A 21,761-nucleotide genomic window follows, 5' to 3' on the forward strand; every position below is an offset into this window, starting at 1 on the left:
ATTTTCAACGCAGAAATGAATGCAGTTTTTTGCCAATTGTTAAGCTATTACTAAGGCTTCTTGATAAGTAGGGGCAACCTTTTGAGGAGCTGACATAAGTTTTAGGTCCATGAATGCAATATCTTCAAATAAAAGTTTTCAAGTCAACTTGACAGAATGGCCCCCAGTCCCATCCATTATTTCAACTGGTCTCTGTTTCCAGTCCTCACTCGCCCTCCAACTGCCATTCTAAGCCCAGTGCCTCGACTGGTCTCGGCCCTTTGCCCAGAACTCATCTTGGCACAGTTGTCAGTGCCTTGGCGTTCTGTGCCTCTCTGCTGTCCCACTTTAGGGACATTTCTCACACGGCCTTGCTCCCGTGGCCCACTGAACCGTTAGCTATTAATGCGGAGGGCTGGAAAGATGTTCATCGGGCAGAAAATTGAACCAATTTTACCACTAATGGTGCAACACTTATCAGAGGAAAGGGATCGGACGTGCGTTTAGTTTTGCGTGGGGTTCATGAAGGCTTAAGAAAAAGTTCTCCGTTGGCAACTAAATTATTTTTATTAGGCTATCGACAGAATGGACACTGAATACGACTGATGCTTTCTGGACATCAATGTCAGAAAATCCGAATGTTTTAGTTATTGCGTAATAGTTTAACAAGAAGAGCGTTTCTACAGGTAGGCTAGCCTTGGCCTTGTGTTTGCGCAACATCGATGAAGAAAGCGAGCATCCATCGACCATAGTCGTAATTTCCTCTGCAGAATATTATGCGATGGCAGGTTCGCCAAGTTCATCTCTCTCCCTCTGACAATCTCCTGACTTCTGAAAACAACGTTCCTTTCTTTTTCCTATCCAATGAAAACCTCCTGCTCAGAGGGTGGGATTTAGACTTGTGGTCCACACTTTTACTCACAAGAGAGGAAGAATGCGATAGTTAAAGCAGTAGCCCATATAGCCCCGTGATTGTTTTTTTGTTGGAGTGGGATCATCACAGTCGAATCCAGTCGACCACTAAGAAATCGATTGTGTGCATGGCCAAGGGGACGGCAAGCGCGGATGATTTCCCTGGCATAAAGCTGAAAGGTAAGTGCCTCGAGCTGTTGTCATTTGGTTACAAATCACGTGCTCTTTTGTTTTCTTCTGCTCTTATGAAACTATGCATGGATTTCGCGCTTAGACGACCACTGAAAACATCTCCGGGATGTCTGTCTCGATGCAATGTAAAGCGAGTTTAAACTGAGGTCACGAATAAAGGCTTCATTCACCAGTGGTTGTTCTAATAGATTATTAGTGTCTTGTAAATTCGCTGTAGTGGTTTTATGGAACGAAAACATGATAATCATATAGTAGATATCCATTGTAAACATTTTATTGAGGGAGGATTCCTTGTTTCATAATAATGATAGCCATATGAAAGTCAATTGTTTATTTCTCTGGTCATTATTGTTTTTTTGTTTTTTTTTGTATTTTGAATTATTTTCCTCTATGTCAGTTCAAATTGTGTTATCTGTGAATAGCCATATTGTTGTCCCTGAAAAGAGCATACAGACAGAAAAGAAAAGGCATTGCATTAAAAAAAAAAAAAAACATCCCTCGCGTTTCAATAAATAAACACTTGTGGGCAAAGGAACATTCTTGGACATAGAACTCCCATAGCTGCCGCGCGCACACATGGCTCTTGTTATTGGAGCGGCAGCAGTCCACGTGAGTAGTGATGGGGGATTGCCTCAGCACTCCACTGCAATCCACCAGTACATACTGTAACTGGAAGGGCTGGTCCTAGTATCTCGCTCAGAGGCTAAAGGGACAAGCCCTCCGGTGAATTCTGGCACATCAGACACATCGCCTTTTGCGCAACCAATCTCTCTCAGCATGTCTCTCATGTTGAGGACTTCCAGGAAACATGAAGAAAGTCTCTGACCGCTGTATGTAAATGCAAGTTATTTCCTTTTTTACAATGTTTTCCTTCTTCTAAGCCATTTCCGAGTAGGCTATGTTAGGATATTGTAACTTTTCATCGGTGATTGTGACTGCGAGATAGTGACATTAAAAACAGAATAACTTGTAGAGGCAAGATTACTTACAGTGCATTAGAAAGTAGTACTTTGATGTCATGATGGATGTCATGATGGATGATGGTTGAACCTCTGCTCTCCATGGAAAGCGGAAATGAACAAAAACTCTGTCTTTGTACTTTGCTTTTCCACTTTCACCTCTGCCATGCCCAGACCCTGCAGAGCTGTTTTTATGAAGTTTGTGTGTTAGAGAGGGATTTTCTGTGTAGCTGCTGAGTTTTTTTTATTTATTGTTTGGCCACAATGAAATGCATGTGATTAATTTACAGACAGATGAAAGAATTTATGCCACTCCACGGCCAGTGAAAGATACCACATAGATAGATGGGTATGAAAAAAACATATTTTTTATATGCTCAAAAACATAGTACTGCTGTTACAGACCATTGTTTTTTAAAGTCTGAACATTATCTGGTGAATTTATGTTAATGAATGAATTGTTAGGATGACAAGGAATCATGTTTTCTCCTCTCCCAGGAAATTGGTTACTCTGACTGTTATCGACCCACCCTAGGGCTGCATTCTATTGACAGTCCAGGGAAAATATGCCATTGTTCACTTCTATAAGAGTCGTGAATTACTTTTTAATTGGATATTGCATATGAAAGTGCATTTAATATAGAAGTTTACATGACATGCCAGCAGCATGTTTTGTCCCATTTGCAAGCCTTTAGGCAGGTCAAAAAGTGAACACCTAATAAAGTTACGAGGAGATTATCCACAAGGTTGTACTCTGTAATATTACACTCCTGCTGGCTCTAGTAAGGGATGAATAGAACCGGGAAACATTGTTGACATTACAGAGAAAATCAAATCCATTTCCTTTGGATTATGTCAACATGGAATCATAGCATTCTTTTGGTATCCTCCCTGATCAGTTGTTTAGTTGCATATTTGTTTCATATCTCTCTGCCTTTGATTGAAACCACCTTTCAAGAGCAGGGAGTTGCCTTAAACCAAACATCCAAATAAAAAGCAAATAATACGTAATCTGAATAGATTTCATATTGCTCATAGATACGGTATGTAGCTGAGGCGTGTATTTCCTATAATAATTAACAGAGCTCATTTTGGTTATATGTCTTTGTCACCCTACGTGGAGCCTGTTTTGCGTGCTCATGTATTGACACGTTTATGGGACCTGTCAGACAGGCATGTGAGACACATCTGTGTGTGGAAGAGTATAGGCTAGGCATGCTCACAGTGGTATGGAACTCTCATGCTCTCCTCACTCAGCACTCTGGACTGGTAAGGACAGGTAGGGAGCAGCCACATGACAAGCGTCTGCATGACACAATATCTAAAAAAAAGAAGTCTGGATTTTTTTTATTGTAGTGGAAAGCAAAGCAATATGCAACATGAACAGCAGATTGGACATATACTGGGAAGATAGATGGGTGAAGTGGGCTGTGGTGGTGAGAATGATTTAGGGAGAATGAGACTCTGCAGTCTGCACTAGTCTTAATGTAGAGTTATTTGTGAGCTGCTGGTTTGTTACAAACAAGCCATTTCACCTCGAACAGATGTTTCAGACTCGCCCACTGTTATTGAATTTGAGTCCAGATAGGCTAAATTAATTTTGGGACTGTTAAGACATGAGTCAGGACTCCAAAACAAGCCCAAGCCCATTGGAAAGGAGCCTTGTGTTATGAGTAATTGGAAAGTGATTGTCATGAGACTCTATTAGTCTCACCAAAAAAAAAAAAAAAATGGCAGCCATCCAGACACCCCAACCTGTTTAGTTTTCCACTAACCATAAGTGTTAGAATGGGGGCTATTCATTTGAAGGATGTGGAGTCTCATGATGATGAGGATGTTTTAAAGGGAGAGCTCACTCGCATGTTTACCAGTTGTCCTAGGTGGAGGAGGTGGCTGGCAGGAGGCTCTGTTCGCCGTAATGAGCCCAAATTATATTTGTGTCAGAGTGTCATGGAAACGGTGATGGGAGTGGGTTGTTTTGAAAATCGCCATCGGCTCATCCAGACTTTTGCAAAATATCACAGATAAAGGTACTGCGTGGTCTCTAGCTCAGTACCGAGTGGTGTTTTCCATGGTGGCCCTAAGACAGGCTGTGGTCCGTGCAGCTGTGGGGTGTGGGAGCAGTTTTCCGCTTCTCTCACGATGGGGCACTGGTTGACAAGCCCTTGCCATCACTTCTCTTTGATGGTGGCCCTCAACAAAGCACTTAAATATGCTTTGTCAAGTGCAAATGTACTCCACCTTAAGAGGAATGTAACCTACTTGACACTTACACTCACATTCAAACAGGCCTATTTGGTATAACTTTCTGTAGCCTATCATGAAGTAAGTGAAATGCAGAAAATTCTTCATATGATTGAACTCTTCCGTGCTGTATCATGCTGATTGGTTTTATGTGCATTTGACTGTGTGCATACACACAGAAAAATAATGGTTAACTAACCTGTAGCTTTCTCTCCCTGATTTAAAGTCTTTGCACTCACTGTCTACTGTACTGAAAACTCATATCAGTTTTCTGCAGGTGTAAATATTAGCTTTCAGGTGTGTGATATGTGGTACAGGTAAATGTAGCTCTTGTTTGTAGCTCTTTATGCTGGGTGTGAGTCTATATGGACCGGTATGTCATAATGCATTTCAAAGACTGCTTGTAGTGGGGTGGCATTTGCTGAAGGAGTTTTACCCTCCTTGCTAGTTGCCATGGCTTGAGCAAACTCTATCACCTCCACAGTTAAACCATACTCACTACACTGATAAGCATAATGCCTGCCGGCCAAATGCTCCTCTACTATACTCCCCAGGATTCACTGGACAAAAAAAGTGTCAGCTGTCACAAAGGGCTTTTTGTGAAGGAGTGTGTGATATTGAAATGAACCATTGTTTGCCCCTTATGCTAGTAGGCCCTTATTTACCTGTTCAATTAAGGCTCTTCCACGGGCACAGTGGTTGTAATCCTGGCCGTTAATGTTAGTCATATGCTCTCCCCTCGCATTCCTCTCTGCAATGTTGCCGGCTCCTCTAGCGACTTTGCTCACACGCTAGAATGTCTAGGAGACGTGGGCCATTGTCCACCATTTACATCTACTTTGTGTGCGGGCAGGGCCCCACTGACATTCCAGTGTGTGTCTGCTGGTGCGTGTGTGTGAGAGAGAGAGTACTGTATGTGTGTGTGTGTGTATGTGTGTGTGTGTATGTGTGTGTGTGTGTGTGTGTGTGTGTGTGTGTGTATGTTTGTGTGTGTGTGTGTGTGCCTGTGCCCTTGCTGCTCATTTTCATACGACAGTGTGTAACTGTGTAACTGTCACCCCTTGGCCCCGTTGTGTCCTCTGCCCACTCACAAAGCACACTCTGTGCCAGTAAACAGGAAAAACCTCCACAGCTGCATTTACATGTTTGTGTGAGTGTGAGTGTGTGTGAGTGTGAGTGTGTGTGAGTGTGAGTGTGAGTGTGAGTGTGTATGTGTGAGTGTGTGTGTGTGTGTGTGTGTGTGTGTGTCTTGTCCCTCTCCATCAATCCCAGTGTAGGAACAAGAAAGTATTCCTGATAACAACAGATTGCTTAAAAGAAAAAGTGAAAATGTACTGAGAAACAAAATATTGACGCGTGGGCAATCCCATCCTCTGATACCTTTGAACAGAACAGTATTTTATTATTTATAGAGTTGTAGTGGTGGGAAACGTTCTGTTCAATATGTGAATCATGGCTCCAGTTCCTTACGTGCCCCTGCACGCCCGCATGTACTTTATGTGAGTAGAGCAGCTCCTGTACCTTACTGTTTATGCCTGACACGTGTCCTGACACCGCAAACGTGTCCTTTCATTTTCCAGTCATGTGAACTGTGTTGTTAAGCAAGTAACCATAGCTGTGTGTGAGGAGCCAGAGATAGATAGATAGATAGATAGATAGATAGATAGATAGATAGATAGATAGATAGTGATTGAGCAAGCAAGAGAGGGAGCTGTGTTTTAAAGAGGACATGGCAGATAGGTTCAGAAGTCCACAGGAAAGAGGTGTCTGAAAACAATAAACTAAAGCCAATCCTCCACTCACACACACCTCAAACTAGAAGGAGCCACTGCTTAGCTTAGCACAAAGTGTGAGACAAGCTGTTGTTGATAATGTTGATAATTGTTTATAACCATTATCAGCTGGCTATGACATGCAGAGGCGTCCTCAGACAGGCCTACTGTGGTCTTGGTGGGGGGTGGAGGGTGGGGGGGGGTAAACAGAATACCTCTGTTGGAAATCACACAGATGGTTCCCTGCGAGGCAGGCAGTGTTCTCAACATGGTACATGGTGGGCTCCGAATGCCTCAGCTCCGCTGGGGCTTTTGTTTTCCGTCACCCACTGCGGGAGCAACAATACACGCCACTGTCTCCCTCTGACTCACAGTCTGGAGGGGTCGGAGGGCAGAGATGGCGGCCGCTGAGTGGAGAAAGTATTATTTATTTGTCAAGGCTGATGAACGACTCTGCAGGGGGAGGAGGGGATATCAGATAGTTTGCAGCAAGGAATGTAACATTCTATTCGCCTCTCTGGATAGCTTGTAACAGACACACAAACACTGAAAACACCTGCCACACACCCAGAGCCGGACAGTAAATTTACTTGAGTACAATTTTGAGGGATCTGTACTTTACTCGAGTATCATTTTTGGAGGGTACTCATGACTTAACTTAAGTACATTTGAGAGGCAAATATTGTACTCTTTACTCCACTACATTTCTATCCATAACTGTGAGTAGTACCCGTTACTTCTTCTAAAAAAAAAAGAAAAATCTCGGAAACCCTCAATTTGTTGTTTCCCTCTCAAACGTGATTGGATTGTGCAGGCACCACTGATTGGGACAGCCTATCAGCAATCACCTTCAGCTTTCTGCCAAAGTCAACTCCATGGTCAGATTTAGATAAGAGATGAAACCATGGACAAAACAATGGATGAAGACGCAGCAGGTCCATCCCGGGAATGTGCCAACCTGTGGCCCCACCTCGCCAGACTATTTCAATTTTCTTTTACCATCCTTGGCAACATGGTAAAAAGATGAAAATGACTTGATTTTACTTTTAATTACTTTTACATTCTCCAAGGTATTAACATTAACATTTTTCATAACTCCATGTAGGACGTTTCTGTACATAAATGTAAGCACTGTGGCAGTAGTAATGCAATATTTAGAAAATGTATGCTACTCTTGTACTCTTGATACTCAAGTACTTTTAAAAGTACTTCAGTACTTTTACTGAAGTAGACATCTGACTGTTGTACTTTTACTTGTACTTGAGTAAAATTTAGCAAAGGGTATCTGTACTTTTACTCAAGTAATGAAGCTGTGTACTCTGTCCGCCTCTGCACACACCCAGGCTCACAATACTATATAGATGACATATTGATAGATGGAAAATAGAAGAGACAAAACAGTGTTTCCTACAAGTCATTATCTTTTTGGTTGTAAATTACAGAGAGGGAAAGGTTAGCTGCCCCTCACTGACAACATGAGCAAAAGTTTGGAAATTACTTGGTGACTTGAAACAATGTGTTTCAAGACAATGTAGTGTATGGATCAACATAGAAACTGTATAGCCTTCTAACACAATGTCTTAATATGTTTCTATTCTGTCACAATAAGTCACATATTCAGACAGTGTAGGAGTCTGAAATATAACTATTGAAATTGTAAATAAAGACCTAATACCAACCCTAATACATGTGCAGTGATGCTTAATGCAGATTATTATTACTTATTGAGCAGATTATTATAGCTATTGAGCACTGATACATAAACTTATTAGTTATGTATCAATGGTTAACATGTGTTCCCTACACTATTAACACATGATACATTAACACACCATAAGAACCCCAAGAGAGCTGATGAAGCAGCAGGCACGTGCTGTTCAAGCAGCAGGGCTCTGAGAAGCACACTGCACGTGAGGGCAAGCTCAGCGCTGAGTTGTGAACATTGTACCAGCTCTTGACTTGACCCTTTGGGTCTCCCCTCCCCCTCTCTTCTGTGCAGTGTTTCCCATCTGGCGAGGGGCCCGTGGGGCCCAGGTTTGGGTCTGGGGCCGCGGCGTCGGCGGCCTGGCGGCGAAATGGGCGGTGGACGGCGCAGACGGGCAGCAGCGGCCGGGCTTTGACTGCCCCGTGTGGTGCGTGCTGTGCCGGGGCGGCCGCGAGTGGCTGCATGACGCCTGCCAGCGGGGGCGCGGGGCCTTCCGGCTGCCCGCAGACATGCTGAGTATCAAGCTCCCGCAGCTCTTCGACATCCACCAGGTGCCCAAGGTGAGTGCACCAAGCGCTGACACTCACACACACACACAAACAGATGCACGCACACATACATGTTAAGTGTCTTTGAGTTAAAGGCGCTATAAAAATTAAATGTATTATTATTACCATGACACATACACACGCACACACACAGACACTCACACAGGTGATAAAGATATTTACTTAAATAAATGAGCTGGTGTTGACATTGAGTCTCCAAAAGCTTGACTTCAACTCTGTTGAAGCACCCAATGACTCTACTTGCCGTCTTAATCATGCGCTGCAGCTTGCCTTGGTCTGCTTGTACGTATTACTGAAACCACTAATCAAACCAAAGGACAGGATGCTCTGATACAGTGTTCCAGGAAGTAGGGGTGTGTGAAGTTTTGCATCATTGACTCTGTCTGTAGAGCATTCTAGCAATACAGAGTGTTTAAAGTCATCAGTCAGTTGGAGTTAGGTCATGGGTAGTTGGGTGTCAACCCGTTGTTTCAGGATCATTCTTTTTTTGGCAGCTGTTAATCCTGTTAATCAGGTCCACGGTCATTATGTAATAAACATACAATGTATGTTTTTTTGGATATTCTGTGTGGATGGTTTGGATTGCCTGTGAAACAAAGTCCCAGAACATTGATAATGGACGGCATTGTCAGAACATGTAAAAAAAATGAACCTATTTGATCAGAACTACAGTGTGTGCTGAGGGGGCTTGAAATCTTTCCCACTGTGTGGCAGTACAAAACAAAGCATAGCGTGATGGGTAGAGGGCAGCTGTGCTGAGTGAACTCCTTGAACTCTGAAGAGAGCCGAGTGTTGCTGCTCTTTAGACTGTTGCAGTAGACTCATTATATAACACAGTGGTTCTTAAACTTTTTGTCTGGCGACCCCCCCAAAAACACATGGGCCAAGTCTCGTGACCCCCTTCTCTCCTACCGGCGGAATTTGGTTTAAGAAATGTTGCGAGATGGGCATTGGAAGCAGAGGCAGAAAATGTCTTCTCTCATAGGTAGGCTATGTCAACACCAAAGGCATTATGTCAAAGGCAGCCTTTGACTAAAAACCTTTACAAAAATGTCTTTAATCCAGACAAATCATTTCACGACCCCTCCAATATTTTTGGCGAGCCCCCTGGGTGTCCCGACCCCCAGTTAACACGTGTAGCATGTGTACGAAGTGACTGCTGAATCCAAACTTCAACAACTGACTATTGGTAGGTCCACTCTACGCGGTCAAAGGCTTTTTCCGCATCTAGAGAAAACACAGCGCAGAATTCTCTAAGCGAAGGGGAGACATCAATTATGTTAGGTAAACATCAGAGGCCAGTCTACCATGAACAAAACCTGTCTTGTCATAGTGAATCAGTGCATGTGTAAGTGTTTCAAGACGCTTGGAGAGTTTATTATTAATGTCACAGCACTTTAAGGAAAGATGGTTGAGAGCAAATGTACATGGTACTTCATCCTTGGTCGAGTCAGTTCATTGGCCAAGATATTACCTAATGTTTTCATAAAAGCTCAAAGGTTTTTGAAGTCTTAGTGGTGATGCAGATTTATGTGGATTGGAATCACTGTTGCAACATATCCAGCAACAGACCATTCTTTGAAAAACTGCTTTCTCAGTAGAAGTTGCAGACTTGCAAAACTGAGGCAAGCAGCTAAGGCTCACATACTTTGCTGTGCAATGCATGTTCAACAGTCTAACCTTACTTTCCCTATTTCTCAAGGGATTTTGTGCTTGTGGGACTAAGCTGCCTATTAATGGCCAATTGCCTTCAGGAAATGTAATCAAATACAGCCACTGCCTTACGCTTGACCTTGTATATAAAAAGTAAATATAAGCAAATATAAACATAACTTAAAGTTCGGTGTGATATTGACCCAAAGTGTGTTAAAACATGACATTTAAAACGAGACATTGAGAACATTGAAAAAGCACTGGTAGTTTATTTACAAGACAATTTATACAGACAGTACCTTCAGCAAGTTTACCGTTCGCCGCCATCTTGAATTTAGTCATGATAAGTCGAGCGACGAGTACGAATGAACAGGTATCATAAGGGATCAGATTCCAAAAAGAATTCCGTGGAAATGCATGGATTTCAGTTGCTTCAAGTAACAGCAACTGGAATCCATGCATTTCCATGGAACTATTTTGTTCTGTATAAATAATCTTGTAAATAAACTACCAGTGCTTTTTCAAAGTTCTCAATGTCTCGTTTTAAATGTCAGGGCCCTCGGAAGTCTACCACTGAAGTGTGGAGCTACTTTGAGCCTCGTAAATGGTGTAAAACAGTGATTTATTTGCATGGCTAGGCCGATGCCCGAGGCACCCCCATTGAAAACCTGTTGGTAGCATCGGCTAACTAGTGCCAGATTTCGGAGTGCAGGGGACAAGCCGAGATGAGCTATGAGACAAAAGTTCACACTCGGTATCATGTTTCAACACACTTTAGGTGAATATCACACCGAACTTTCCTTTAAAGTAAATAAAGTAAGCAGATATATATTAAATCTGAATGTCCCCCAGTATTTATGGTTGTAGTATTATCTAAGGTCTGCTGCACGGTAGTATTTATTGTTGTTGTATTTATTGTTACCTAAGGTTTCCTCCTCATAGTAGCTTGAATGTTATTCTTCTTTGTGAGTTGTTTTGGATAAAAGTGTCTGCTAAATAAAAATGTAAATGTACATGGCACACAGGTATTCAGGGAGGATGGCATCATCTCCGGATACCGGCACCCGAGAAGCTCTGCCCTGGACTGCATCCTCAGCAGCTTCCAGATGACCAATGAGACGGTCAATATCTGGACCCACTTCCTGCCGACCTGGTGGGTCTAGGTGTCATATTGTTCTGTGGCCATAGTACCAAAATACTAAAGAAAGCTCTTTTTTCCATTTGATTCACATGCAAGCATTATTATTATTATTATATAGTTGTAGTCGATAATTGTTTGATAATTGATCAATTGTAGTAGATCGGGCTGCTAGCGATATTAGACTAACTCAACTTCCTGGTGTTCTTGCAGGTACTTCCTGTGGCGGTTCAGCATCCTGTGCTCCACCCTGAACTTCCTGTCAGAGAGCTACACCTGGCCCCTGCTGGTGTACATGCTGCTCATCTGCGTGTACCCCTTCACCTCCAGCTGCGCCCACACTTTCAGCACCATGTCGCCAGAGGCCCGTCACATCTGCTACTTCTTTGACTACGGCGCCCTCAGCCTCTACAGCCTAGGTAGGGGGCTAACCTCTGACCTCTTCCGTTCAGCTTCTGAAGCCTAGGTAGAGGGCTAACTTCCGTTCACCTTTTGAAGCCTAGATAGGGGGCTAACCTCTGACCTCTTCCATTCAGCTTCTGTAGCATAGGTAGGGGGCTAACCTCTGACCTCTTGTGTTCAGCCTCTACAGGCTAGGTACGGGGCTACAGACCTTGTCTGTTCAGCCTCTACAGCCTAGATGGAGACCTCCTTGGAAATCTAAGGTGCTGCTGGAAGTGTTTGGGGGTGGCTAGTGGTGGTGTTGATGGATGGCTACTGGTACAGTGTTGATGGGTGGCTAGTGGTACAGTAGTGTAAATGGGTGGCTAGTGGTACAGTAGTGTTGATGGGTGGCTAGTGGTGGTGTTGATGGATGGCTAGTGGTGGCGTTGATGGGTGGCTAGTGGTACAGTAGTGTTGATGGGTGGCTAGTGGTGGTGTGGATGGGTGGCTAGTGGTGGCATTGATGGGTGGCTAGTGGTACAGTAGTGTTGATGGGTGGCTAGTGGTGGTGTTGATGGGTGGCTAGTGGTGGCGTTGATGGGTGGCCAGCAGGTGGCCTCTTGTGCTCTGCTTCTGTTTGCCGTCCTGTACCGTTCGCTCCTTTCAGGAACAAATGGCAGAGTTTGATACATACTGGCTGCATGTATGCCACAGTTGTAGTAGCTTAGTGGTTAATGAGCTGTGCTAGCATGCAGTAGCCTGAAAAGTTGAGGGTTCAATTCCTGGTTTCCACCATTGTGCCCTTGAGCAAGACCCTTAATCTCCGGGAACAATGACTTTGTAAAATAATTGACATATGTAAGTCGCTTATACCCTGTCTGTCTGATCAACTACATTACTGAGGGATTGAAATGCTCCCCCTAGTTGTCATTAACCACAACTGTTTTCATATACAGTAGTAGTCAGTATGAAATTCACTGCTGTGACGTTTCTGATGTGGTTGAATGAAAACATCATAACATTTAATGTTTTCTGGGCAGTAAAAAGGATGTTGCGTGAGCCGCAGTATTTCTGAGCACTGAAAGATGCTAAGCTGCTACTTTTGGAAACTGTAAGCCACCTTATGGAAACTGTCTGGATTTGACTGTGGAAACCCAAGTCCTGTCATGGCTTCTGTATAAGTATAGTATATATACTAACCCGGAGCAGTGAGCTGCCTGCTACAGCATCGCTCGGGGAGCAGTGATGGGTTAGGTGCCTTGCTCAAGGGCACTTCAGCCGTGGATGTGGGCATGGGAGAGCAGTGCAGCCTACAGTTTTCCTACTGGTCGGGGATCGAACCGGCAACCCTTCAGTGACAAGCCCGAAGCCCTAACCAGTAGGCCACGGCTGTCCCACTTTAAAAAAAAATAAAAAATAAATAAATAAATAAATAAAAAATATCTGCCCGCTAACACTGCTGACCTGGACACGGGGACATATGGCGACTCAGAAGAAGAAGGGGAGCCGAGGGGGAACAGTGAGGGTATTGTGCTCCGGCCCCGGCTTCAAAGTGGAGGAAGCCAGTGGCTCTAAAGGAGGAGGAAACTGGGAAAGTTCATGGGATTAGAGAGGTAAAAGTCTGGGTGTCTTTGAACATTGTTTGGACGATCGACATCAGTGGCCTGGAGTCTCCACTACAGCACAGCTCACAAGGAGCTCCACTTTGATCTCTGTTCACTGCTCTCTGCACACTCGCACGTAGGCTTAGCCGTAATGCCCAGGTTCAAGACCTGATAAGATTGTGCCAGAGAGGGTTAAAGCGGAGTAATCAAGGATCTTTGATTGTGCTCATTCACTCAGTTTTGTATGCAGTGCAATGCAGTGCAATGATGAAGAAATGGCTAAGTAGCTCACTGAGCAGGCCATGCGTGCTATCCCAGGTTCACACTAATGTGTTAATGCCACTGTGTTACAAAACTCATCATTGATCTCTGCTGGATAAATCAGTGGGCACCATTACTGTAGGAACTGAATCCTCTCATCAACAAGAGATAATTTAAACTGATGCATCCGAATGCAGGAGGAGTTTATTGCATGTTAAATAAGATAACAGGCCTAATAATTTAAAATCACTGCACGTCACGATTCAGACCTTTATATTCCTGTTCATGTTTTTCATGTTCTGTTTGATTGTCTTTTGTGTGTGCCATGTTTCCCTGTTGTCCAGCCCGTGTTATGACCTGTTTTCTTTTGATTGAGTTGAGTCCTGCACACTTGGCTTTTTTTTTTTTTTTTGTATATTTTTTTGGGCTTTTTTATGCCTTTAATTATAGGACAGTGGAGAGTGACAGGAAGTGAATGGGAGAGAGAGCAGGGGTGGGATCCGGAAAGGACCACGGGGCGGGAATCAAACCCGGGTCGCCGGCGTACGGTGCAGGTGCCCCAGCCAGTTGCGCCACAGCTGGGGCACACTTGGCTTTTTGGCGTTGCGGTCAAGTTGCAGGATTGTGATCCCGGAGACCCGGTTCTGAGGCTGGGTGGGGTCACTACTCCCTCCCTTCGCAACGTATAGCTTTTGTTCATCGCTGCCAAGTCAAGTGTTTAATTTTGGACTTAGAATTTTGAATAACGATTTGGATTGTTAAAGTTGAATTCTGGATTTCGCTGTGCTTGACCAGTTTTCATGGCCAGTAATTTCCCTGTCGTCTCGCTTGGTTCAGCACAAATTGCTCATGCCCTTGATCGGTCCTGTTGAAGTATTCATAGACTTTTGCTGCAAATATGTTTGGCCTTATGGTTCAATGCTCTCTCCAAACTTGTGTGTGTTTCTAGCTTTTTTTGACTAAACTCTATTTCAGCAAGCTCTGGAATTCCTTTATTAAAATACTTTTGACTTCATCCCTGACCCTCTATTGCATTCGGGGCCTAATCTCCAGCAGCAGCCTCAGGCTGTGACGTTGTGTCGACACCTGTTTGAACAAACCGACAACAGGCTTTCATCAAATGAAAACAGTTTGTGGGAAATGACTTGTAATGTAACACACTGGGTGGGAGTAGCATATAGACCTGGGACTATAAGATTAGTGGTAACTTGAATTTATATTATATGATTTACAGTATATGACATTCAGTACTGGAAGTTACACACTGAAGGTGTGTGTGCTGAATCTGTGAGGGACCACCAACGATGTAGGTCTCTGGCAGATTAGTGTCATTATCCCACAGTGAGTCTAGTTAACTCTGAAACCCCTTTATTGGTAACAAGGCACTCCTGCACTGTAATCTGTAATGCCACCACAAAAGCTAGTCAGCGACAGCCAAACATTTAGGCCTGCTTTGTACCAAACGCCTAAAGCCCCATCCAGGAATTGTCATTCATCTGAACATAGCTCTTTCCCTTTTGCTTTGGCTTTTCTTACCATTCAATCTGCTCAGTTCAATCTGCAACATGAAGTTTCATCATGATCAATGCAAATGCATAGCAGTGGAGTGTTTATTATTAACAATCATGCAGCATATGTGTGGTATTTATTTTTAATTTGTTTTTATTGTTCTTTAGGTTGTGCCATCACCTATGGGTCATACGTGATGCCTGATTGCTGGGTCAACAGCTGGCTGCACCAGCATTTCGTCCCCATCGCCATTGGCAACACACTCTTCTGCACAAGCATGTCATGCTACTCCAGGTAAGGGCCTCTTCAACTAATCACTAGCCAACATCAATGGCACTCGTATGCATGAGTTGACATCTTCAGAGTGACAGTTTTTTATTTCAATTGATGCCCTAAACACCATAGTAAAGGTCCATGAAAATCCAGTTGGTGGAAGTAAAAATGAGGGTTGTTTTTATCCATTATCCTTATGCAGATACTGACATAACTAGACATAACATAATTAGAATGTTGTCTTAAAAATATCTGACCCCATCCAAAGCCCTACCAAACATGGAATTTTAGAATCTTGCACGTCTATCAAAGCTACAGAGAGAAATTATGAACTATTGCTTATTTCAATTAAATTGACAGTATATGCCACATACAGAACGAGGCTACAGGGTACACTTGCCATCATACTTCAGTCCAGCAGATGGTGGTAATGCACTCCGTACTGCATTCCTTTTGTAAACTACCAAAAAAAAGCTCACAGAAAAAGAAGAAGGGTTCGCTGGCCTGCCAGAGTTAAGATTATACATGACGGAGCAAGTTCGTCGTAGTTCATGTCTATGGGCATGAAATGGGGATCGAGTCCTGTCTGCATAAAGAGGCATGTCGCTTACGAATTGATGAGCGTACGGCCGGCCAACAGCAGCAGAATAAGAGGCATACACCTGATATAAGGTCGATTTTCTCCAGACTGGAATGCTAAAAAATGCTCTAAATGTACCTGAAATGGTCAGAAGGGTTTGAGGATCATGAAAACGTGCCCAAAATTCACATTCCTAACTCTATAGAACCAAGATCTTAGTATATGTGGTGAAATTCTGAGTTATGGCCATAGACGTCAATGGAACAATCGCTGCCTCTGCTCTGCATAAAGGGGGATTTTGACCCCCCCTCGTGCGATCCGGGTTCCCGGAAGTGGCACCTGATGAAATATCTTGCTCCGCCATGTATAATCTTTGGCCAGAGTAACCTTCTTCGTCTTCAGTGAGTTCTTTTTGGCAGTTTGCAAACGGAGTGCATTACCACCATCTGCTGGACTGAAGTGTGATGGCAAGTGTACCCTGTAGCCTCGTTCTGACCGCTGGGTGAATAAGGCTAATTAAGCCCAAATGTAACCCAAAAGTGAAAGTATAGCAAAATTATTCCAAAAATTGCCCATCAATTCAGAAACAATAAATGTCTCTATGGGAAAGTGTAAGCTAGCTTATGGTCAATTGTTGAAGGCCTAGTATAGTTCACTTGACCACACAAAAAGGATCAATCATGAAAATATTAATATTTGCACGACCAGCAAGCCTCTGCTAAATATAGCTAAACTTTAACTTAAACTAGCCTGGTCCACACTTCAGTAGATCACTCACTACACACTGATACTGAAGATGTGCCTAAGTGAGAAAGAGCAGGCATTTCCAACTGCATCCAAGGGTTAGCATATCCCTCTGTTGTATATCAACAAAAACTGACCTTTCACTTTCAAATATCCCATTTGCGATACTACCCCAGAGATGTAGCCTGTATTGTCACTAGACTCATGCACACACAATCATGCATGCTCTCACACATGCACACACAGAGAGAGAGAGAGAGAGAGAGAGAGAGAGAGAGAGAGAGAGAGAGAGAGATGTGAGTAGTGAGTTGCTAGAGTAGGGGATGAAGAGAAATTGAGAAGTGGGATTTTTTTTCTGCAGAGACTCATGCAGGACTTGTTTTGTATCATTTGGTTTAAAAATGTTCTAATTTGTGAACATTGTTAACTGTCACAAACCCAGCCAAACCAACTCCACTCCAACTCCAAAACCAACTTTTCAGTTTTCACAATATCAAGACGGGCCACTGCAGCGTGGAGCCAATTCAATTCAAAGAAACAATTTATTTTTAATACCTGCCATTCAAAGCACTTTTGCTGACTCCTGCATTCTCCAGCCATCTCAGATTGTTATTTACCATCAATAGCATTCCGTCTACTTACAATCACAGCATAGCATGAGGTCAAAGTTCTCTTTCATTCTTTGTCATGTTCCTGTAATTTGATACTTGGACAATGACAGTTATTAGTGCCACTCACAAAAACATCCCGGAGGCCATAGCCAAGCCCCCATGGGGCGTCCTCGGTTTTTGGACTTCAGTGTTTACAAAACTCTGCATACGGCCCCGGTTGCCTCAGCATTTTTATATTGTTTTTTTTTATTATCTGAAAATGTGCAGGGCTCTTAACTTTACAAGTTTCCTGCTTTTATGGAAAAAATGTACCTAATTTTCACATATCACGTCACGTGTACTGTATGTTCAGTAAAACTTCCAAAGGTACAGTTTTGGGCCTTTGACCTACTGTATTGACAATGTTCCACCACTTGGATTTTCATGGACTTTTGGTATGTGATATGGGAAGGTTTCATGAACTGAGTACAACAAAAATTATTTCTGTTACAATTTTTGGGTTGGCTGACATTTACTCACAGATTGCCTAGCCCTAGACTATTAGTTAGTTGTATTTACACCCAAATAAGCATGGCGACGTAATGTAATTTTCAAAAGGTTTACCTAAAGAGCTTAATGTTAAGCAGGTCTCATTATTGTTGTTGGGGTGAAAAAATTATGTAATAATAAATCCCATTCACATGGATTTCCTGGGATTCTCTGACCGTGCCCTAAAAAGATTCCTTGCAGTGCTGACAAGAGTGGGAAAAAAGACCTCCACACACACGCTTGAGGAGGAATGAATTATTGAGGTCATGTGAACTCTTTGCCCTAATTTTTTATAGGTTCCTGGAACTGCAGTTCCCACGCAAAAGTAAAATCTTGCGAACGGGGGCTTTCGTGTTTCCATTTCTCTTTGACAACATTCCACTGTTCTACAGAGTGAGTATTATACCATAACACAATCTAAGATGCTGTTTGTTAATTGTACAGTACATGTTTATGTTCCAATATACATGGAAGAAACATGAGTTGTTAAAAATAAAATAAAATTGTATGGAGTCAAAGCATAGTATGTACTGTAGATACAATGTAGATATTACCATAATGAATTTAGATGTTATGTTTCATGGTTATTATTGCCGTAATGTACTGTACAATTGACTTCACTTCAGTTCAACATGGACATTAACAAAAGTCTTCCTGTGTGTGTGTGTGTGTGTGTGTGTGTGTGTGTGTGTGTGTGTGTGTGTGTGTGTGTGTGTGTGTGTGTGTGTGTGTGTGTGTGTGCGCGTATGTATTTAGCTGTTGCTCTGCTGTGGAGGTGGGTGCACTCACACTGACGCTCTGTCCAGCCACTGTTACCACCTCCTCTTCGCCTTCCTCACCTGCTTCCTGTTTGCGTCTCACCTGCCTGAGAGGCTGGCCCCTGGCCGCTTTGACTACTTCGGTACGTTTACCCATAGACATTTTTATATATACTGTATATAGGTTTACCCATGGTGGTCTGTCGCCATCCCCAAATCTCCAATATTAATGTTCATTGCAAATTCTTGAATATTAAGCTACTGTTTGTCACCAGCGTGGGTGCTCTCGAGGGCTCAGTGTCTTGGATTCTGTCTTGTGCCTTGCAAACAGTTGCAGGAGGCCATAACACTGCTTTACACTATTACAATTTAATTAGTATAAAAGAATTGCCCCAAATCTAGTAAATTTGTATGAATAAAATAAAAAATAAGGAATAAAAATGTAACAAAATCTCCGTCCTCTTGGCAGGCCACAGTCACCAGCTGTTCCACATCTGCGCCGTGGTGGGCACCCACTTCCAGATGGAGGCCGTGCTGGCCGACATGGCGTCCCGCCGAGGGTGGCTCATCTCCCAGGCGTCCGTGCCCTCCTTCCTGGGCACCGTGGGCGCGCTGGCCCTGGGCCTCCTGCTCAACCTGTGCATCATCGGCCTGTTCAGCGCCAGTCTGCTACGCGCGCCGCACCTGAGCACCCAAAGTGCCGCCGCAGTCGCAGCTGCCTCTGCCTCTGCCCACCACTCCAGCCCGGGTGTCTCCCAGCAAGCCTCTGCTGAGCTCAAGGAGGAGTAAGGAACTCAGCATAGCTGGCAGAAGGGCGTTTTGGTCTAGTGCTAAACCATGGTGTGTGCTGATTTGAAGAAGCACGGGTCAGTTGACCTGTTCTTTTGATGGACACATCCATTAGTGAGTGTTTAAAAATATAATTTACTTTAATAATAAAGTAATTTTAAAGGATGTATTTTATAGTACCCTACCCTTAACATTTTGTTGTGTTTATCAGTTAATTTCTTTTCATTTGTTCAGATTAGTTGTCACAATTTTGGACTAAGTGTTTACAATTAACATTTTAAAATAGCTGAAAACCCAGACACTGATTTTTTTCAGGTCTTTGTAAACTTTTCATTGTCCCATGGTGACATAACAGAGAAGCTTTTAAAAGACTACCTTTTTTACATTTAAAAGGCTCTGGGTTGCATGAAGCCATTTTGTATTAACATCACCCCAAAGTGCCTTAAAGAGAGCTAGATTGTTTACAGTGCTAGAAGTAACTGTAGATGGCAGTAGGCTACAACAAAACTAAACCGAACTCATAACTCGTAACTCAACTGGAAATGTATCAGTAGACTGATTCAGGGATTTCATACTCATCTATATTTAGTTTTACATTAACATAATTTAGTATTTAAAACATACATACATTCTGAAAAGCCAATTATATTAGTTTGTATATATTTTAATTATTAAAAAGATTTGGACGAATGCATCTGGACTAACACATAGTATAAGCATGTGTCTGATTTAGAGTCCTCATGTCATGTTCTAGGGACACTCTCGTTCACTCTCATATCATAGGAGTAGAAACTGTCTCGCAAGAGAAGACAGTCACTTGAACTTAGTCCAATAGTGTGCTGATGCCTTAATTTACAGTACAGGCTTGCCACACAGTGTTCCGTCTTAGTTGGGCCCAGCCCCAACCAGCTCTCCCAGTTCCAGTATAGTCTTTCTGATGAGTTGATCATTTACATCCACTAACTTGAAAATCATTTGTGGTTTAAAAAAAAAGAAACATTTATCACCTAATCCTCATTGTTCTATTTGTTAATGTATGGGTATGCAGATAATGTCACAGATGCCCTGTCTGAGCTTCGGATGTGGTGCCATTGATATGGATAGATGTTCAATGTTTTGCCTGTTTTCTTTGACCAGCACTCAACTGAAAAGAGTTTTATCAGCTCTGTCCTACCTATGGTGTGAATGTCTCCTGCATCCTTAGTGGAGGTGTTTAGGCGCTGTAGTATTGTGGTGTTCATTGCAGGTTTATGGCATACAATACTAGTTTTATGTTTACAATTACCAGTAAAACCTTTATTGGGGTGGGGGGTATAATAGCGAAGTTTGTATTTATTCCTTATTATGTATTTACTGTCATCCTGCGCATGGGGAAGCATTTGATATTTGATATTTTATTATTGTGAGGTTTGTCTGTTGTATGTGGTCCACATCTTACACTGTATATGCCAGAGCACTTAAGTACTCATTAAAACAGTCAAGAGTAATACCGCACATGAAGAATTCACTAATTGCAATGTAATTTGAAACACTTTATATGCATATGTTTTATAAACATTTCCTTCTGGCTATTTCATTTAATTCGCAGAACCTTTTCTAACCAGATTAAAGATGTAAAGATGACATTGCTTGTAAGACAAGAGAGTCTAACAACTAAGATGTGATCTTTATGGCTAAGTAAGTGATTGCAAGGTATGTGGGGGATAGGTTCTGTGATTTAAGTTCACCAAAAGATATCTATACAGTAGCCATAGTTTGTCAGGTGTACTCCATTCCTGACTCCCTCTGCAGTTAGCATAGAGGCACACATCTGTCAGGCACTGTTGGATTGGAAGCTGGTGGGGTATGTGGGGACAATATATATGAAGCAGGGTCATTTTGATTTGTTTGAAGAAATAGGTCAAAGTGGGATAAAGAAATGGTTAACCTGATGCAATGTCATTATTTTTCTTTCATTTGTCTATCCTGTTGCATGGAGAAAATCTACTTTGGTTATAAAAGGGCCCTCGTTTTGTTGAATTAAAAGAAGAGAACCTAGGCTTTTGATAGGCTTTACTGGACTGTCACAACAGCACCACGAGACACTAAAATAAATTACAATATGTTTGTTATAGCCTTATTATAGGCTACTTTCTTTAAGGTTCTGTCCACAAGCTTTGTCCTCAAAAGGAATGGTATGGGTGTTACTGGTTAAGAATCAGGTCCAGTATTTTGTATTGATCAGTATATGCTACCCCACCCATGTCAGTTGTTTATTTTTTTGTCTGTAGGACTAAAATTGTTAACAAATTCTTGAGTGTGTAATCACATTTTAATACATTTTTAATAAAAAAAAGACTTACCCTTGTTGGCGTCTTTGTCAATCAAACTCGCGTTGGCGCACGCGAAAGAAGAAAATGAACCCCGTTTAGTCAGCCGTTAGTGACATTCAGGATTAGGGGAGATAGGCTAAAAACGTAGGATAATGGGGTCTGGGCTTTCTGGGGAAATGGGCTTTATAAAAGGTTTAAAACATAAAATACTTTGTTGAATTTAGTTGCTGAGGTGAACTTGCAACTGCATGGGCACCTTGGCTTGGCTACTTTTTCGACGCCATC

General features: G+C 42.6%; 1 protein-coding gene across 2 annotated transcripts; it reads left to right on the plus strand.

The window, feature by feature from the left end:
• The first annotated feature begins 902 nt into the window (after window positions 1-902).
• Window positions 903-21,510, plus strand: paqr6 (progestin and adipoQ receptor family member VI). Of its 2 annotated transcripts, none has more exons than XM_076280827.1 (8): window positions 903-1,071; window positions 8,058-8,323; window positions 11,011-11,138; window positions 11,337-11,542; window positions 15,049-15,175; window positions 17,914-18,010; window positions 18,374-18,518; window positions 18,845-21,510. In XM_076280827.1, the coding sequence occupies exons 1-8, from the start codon at window positions 1,020-1,022 to the stop codon at window positions 19,162-19,164; spliced, it is 1,341 nt and encodes a 446-aa protein (XP_076136942.1). In that variant the 5' UTR covers window positions 903-1,019; the 3' UTR covers window positions 19,165-21,510. The 2 variants fall into 2 exon arrangements, with proteins under 2 accessions (XP_076136942.1, XP_076136943.1); XM_076280828.1 differs by lacking the exon at window positions 903-1,071 and adding an exon at window positions 1,781-1,913.
• Window positions 21,511-21,761: the final 251 nt, after the last annotated feature.

This window comes from Alosa pseudoharengus, unplaced genomic scaffold (genome assembly GCF_046254945.1).
Source record: "Alosa pseudoharengus isolate Yale_2024_CS ecotype anadromous, Long Island Sound unplaced genomic scaffold, YU_APseudo_1.1 YU_APseudo_1.1_scf_12, whole genome shotgun sequence".
Taxonomy (NCBI): domain Eukaryota; kingdom Metazoa; phylum Chordata; class Actinopteri; order Clupeiformes; family Clupeidae; genus Alosa; species Alosa pseudoharengus.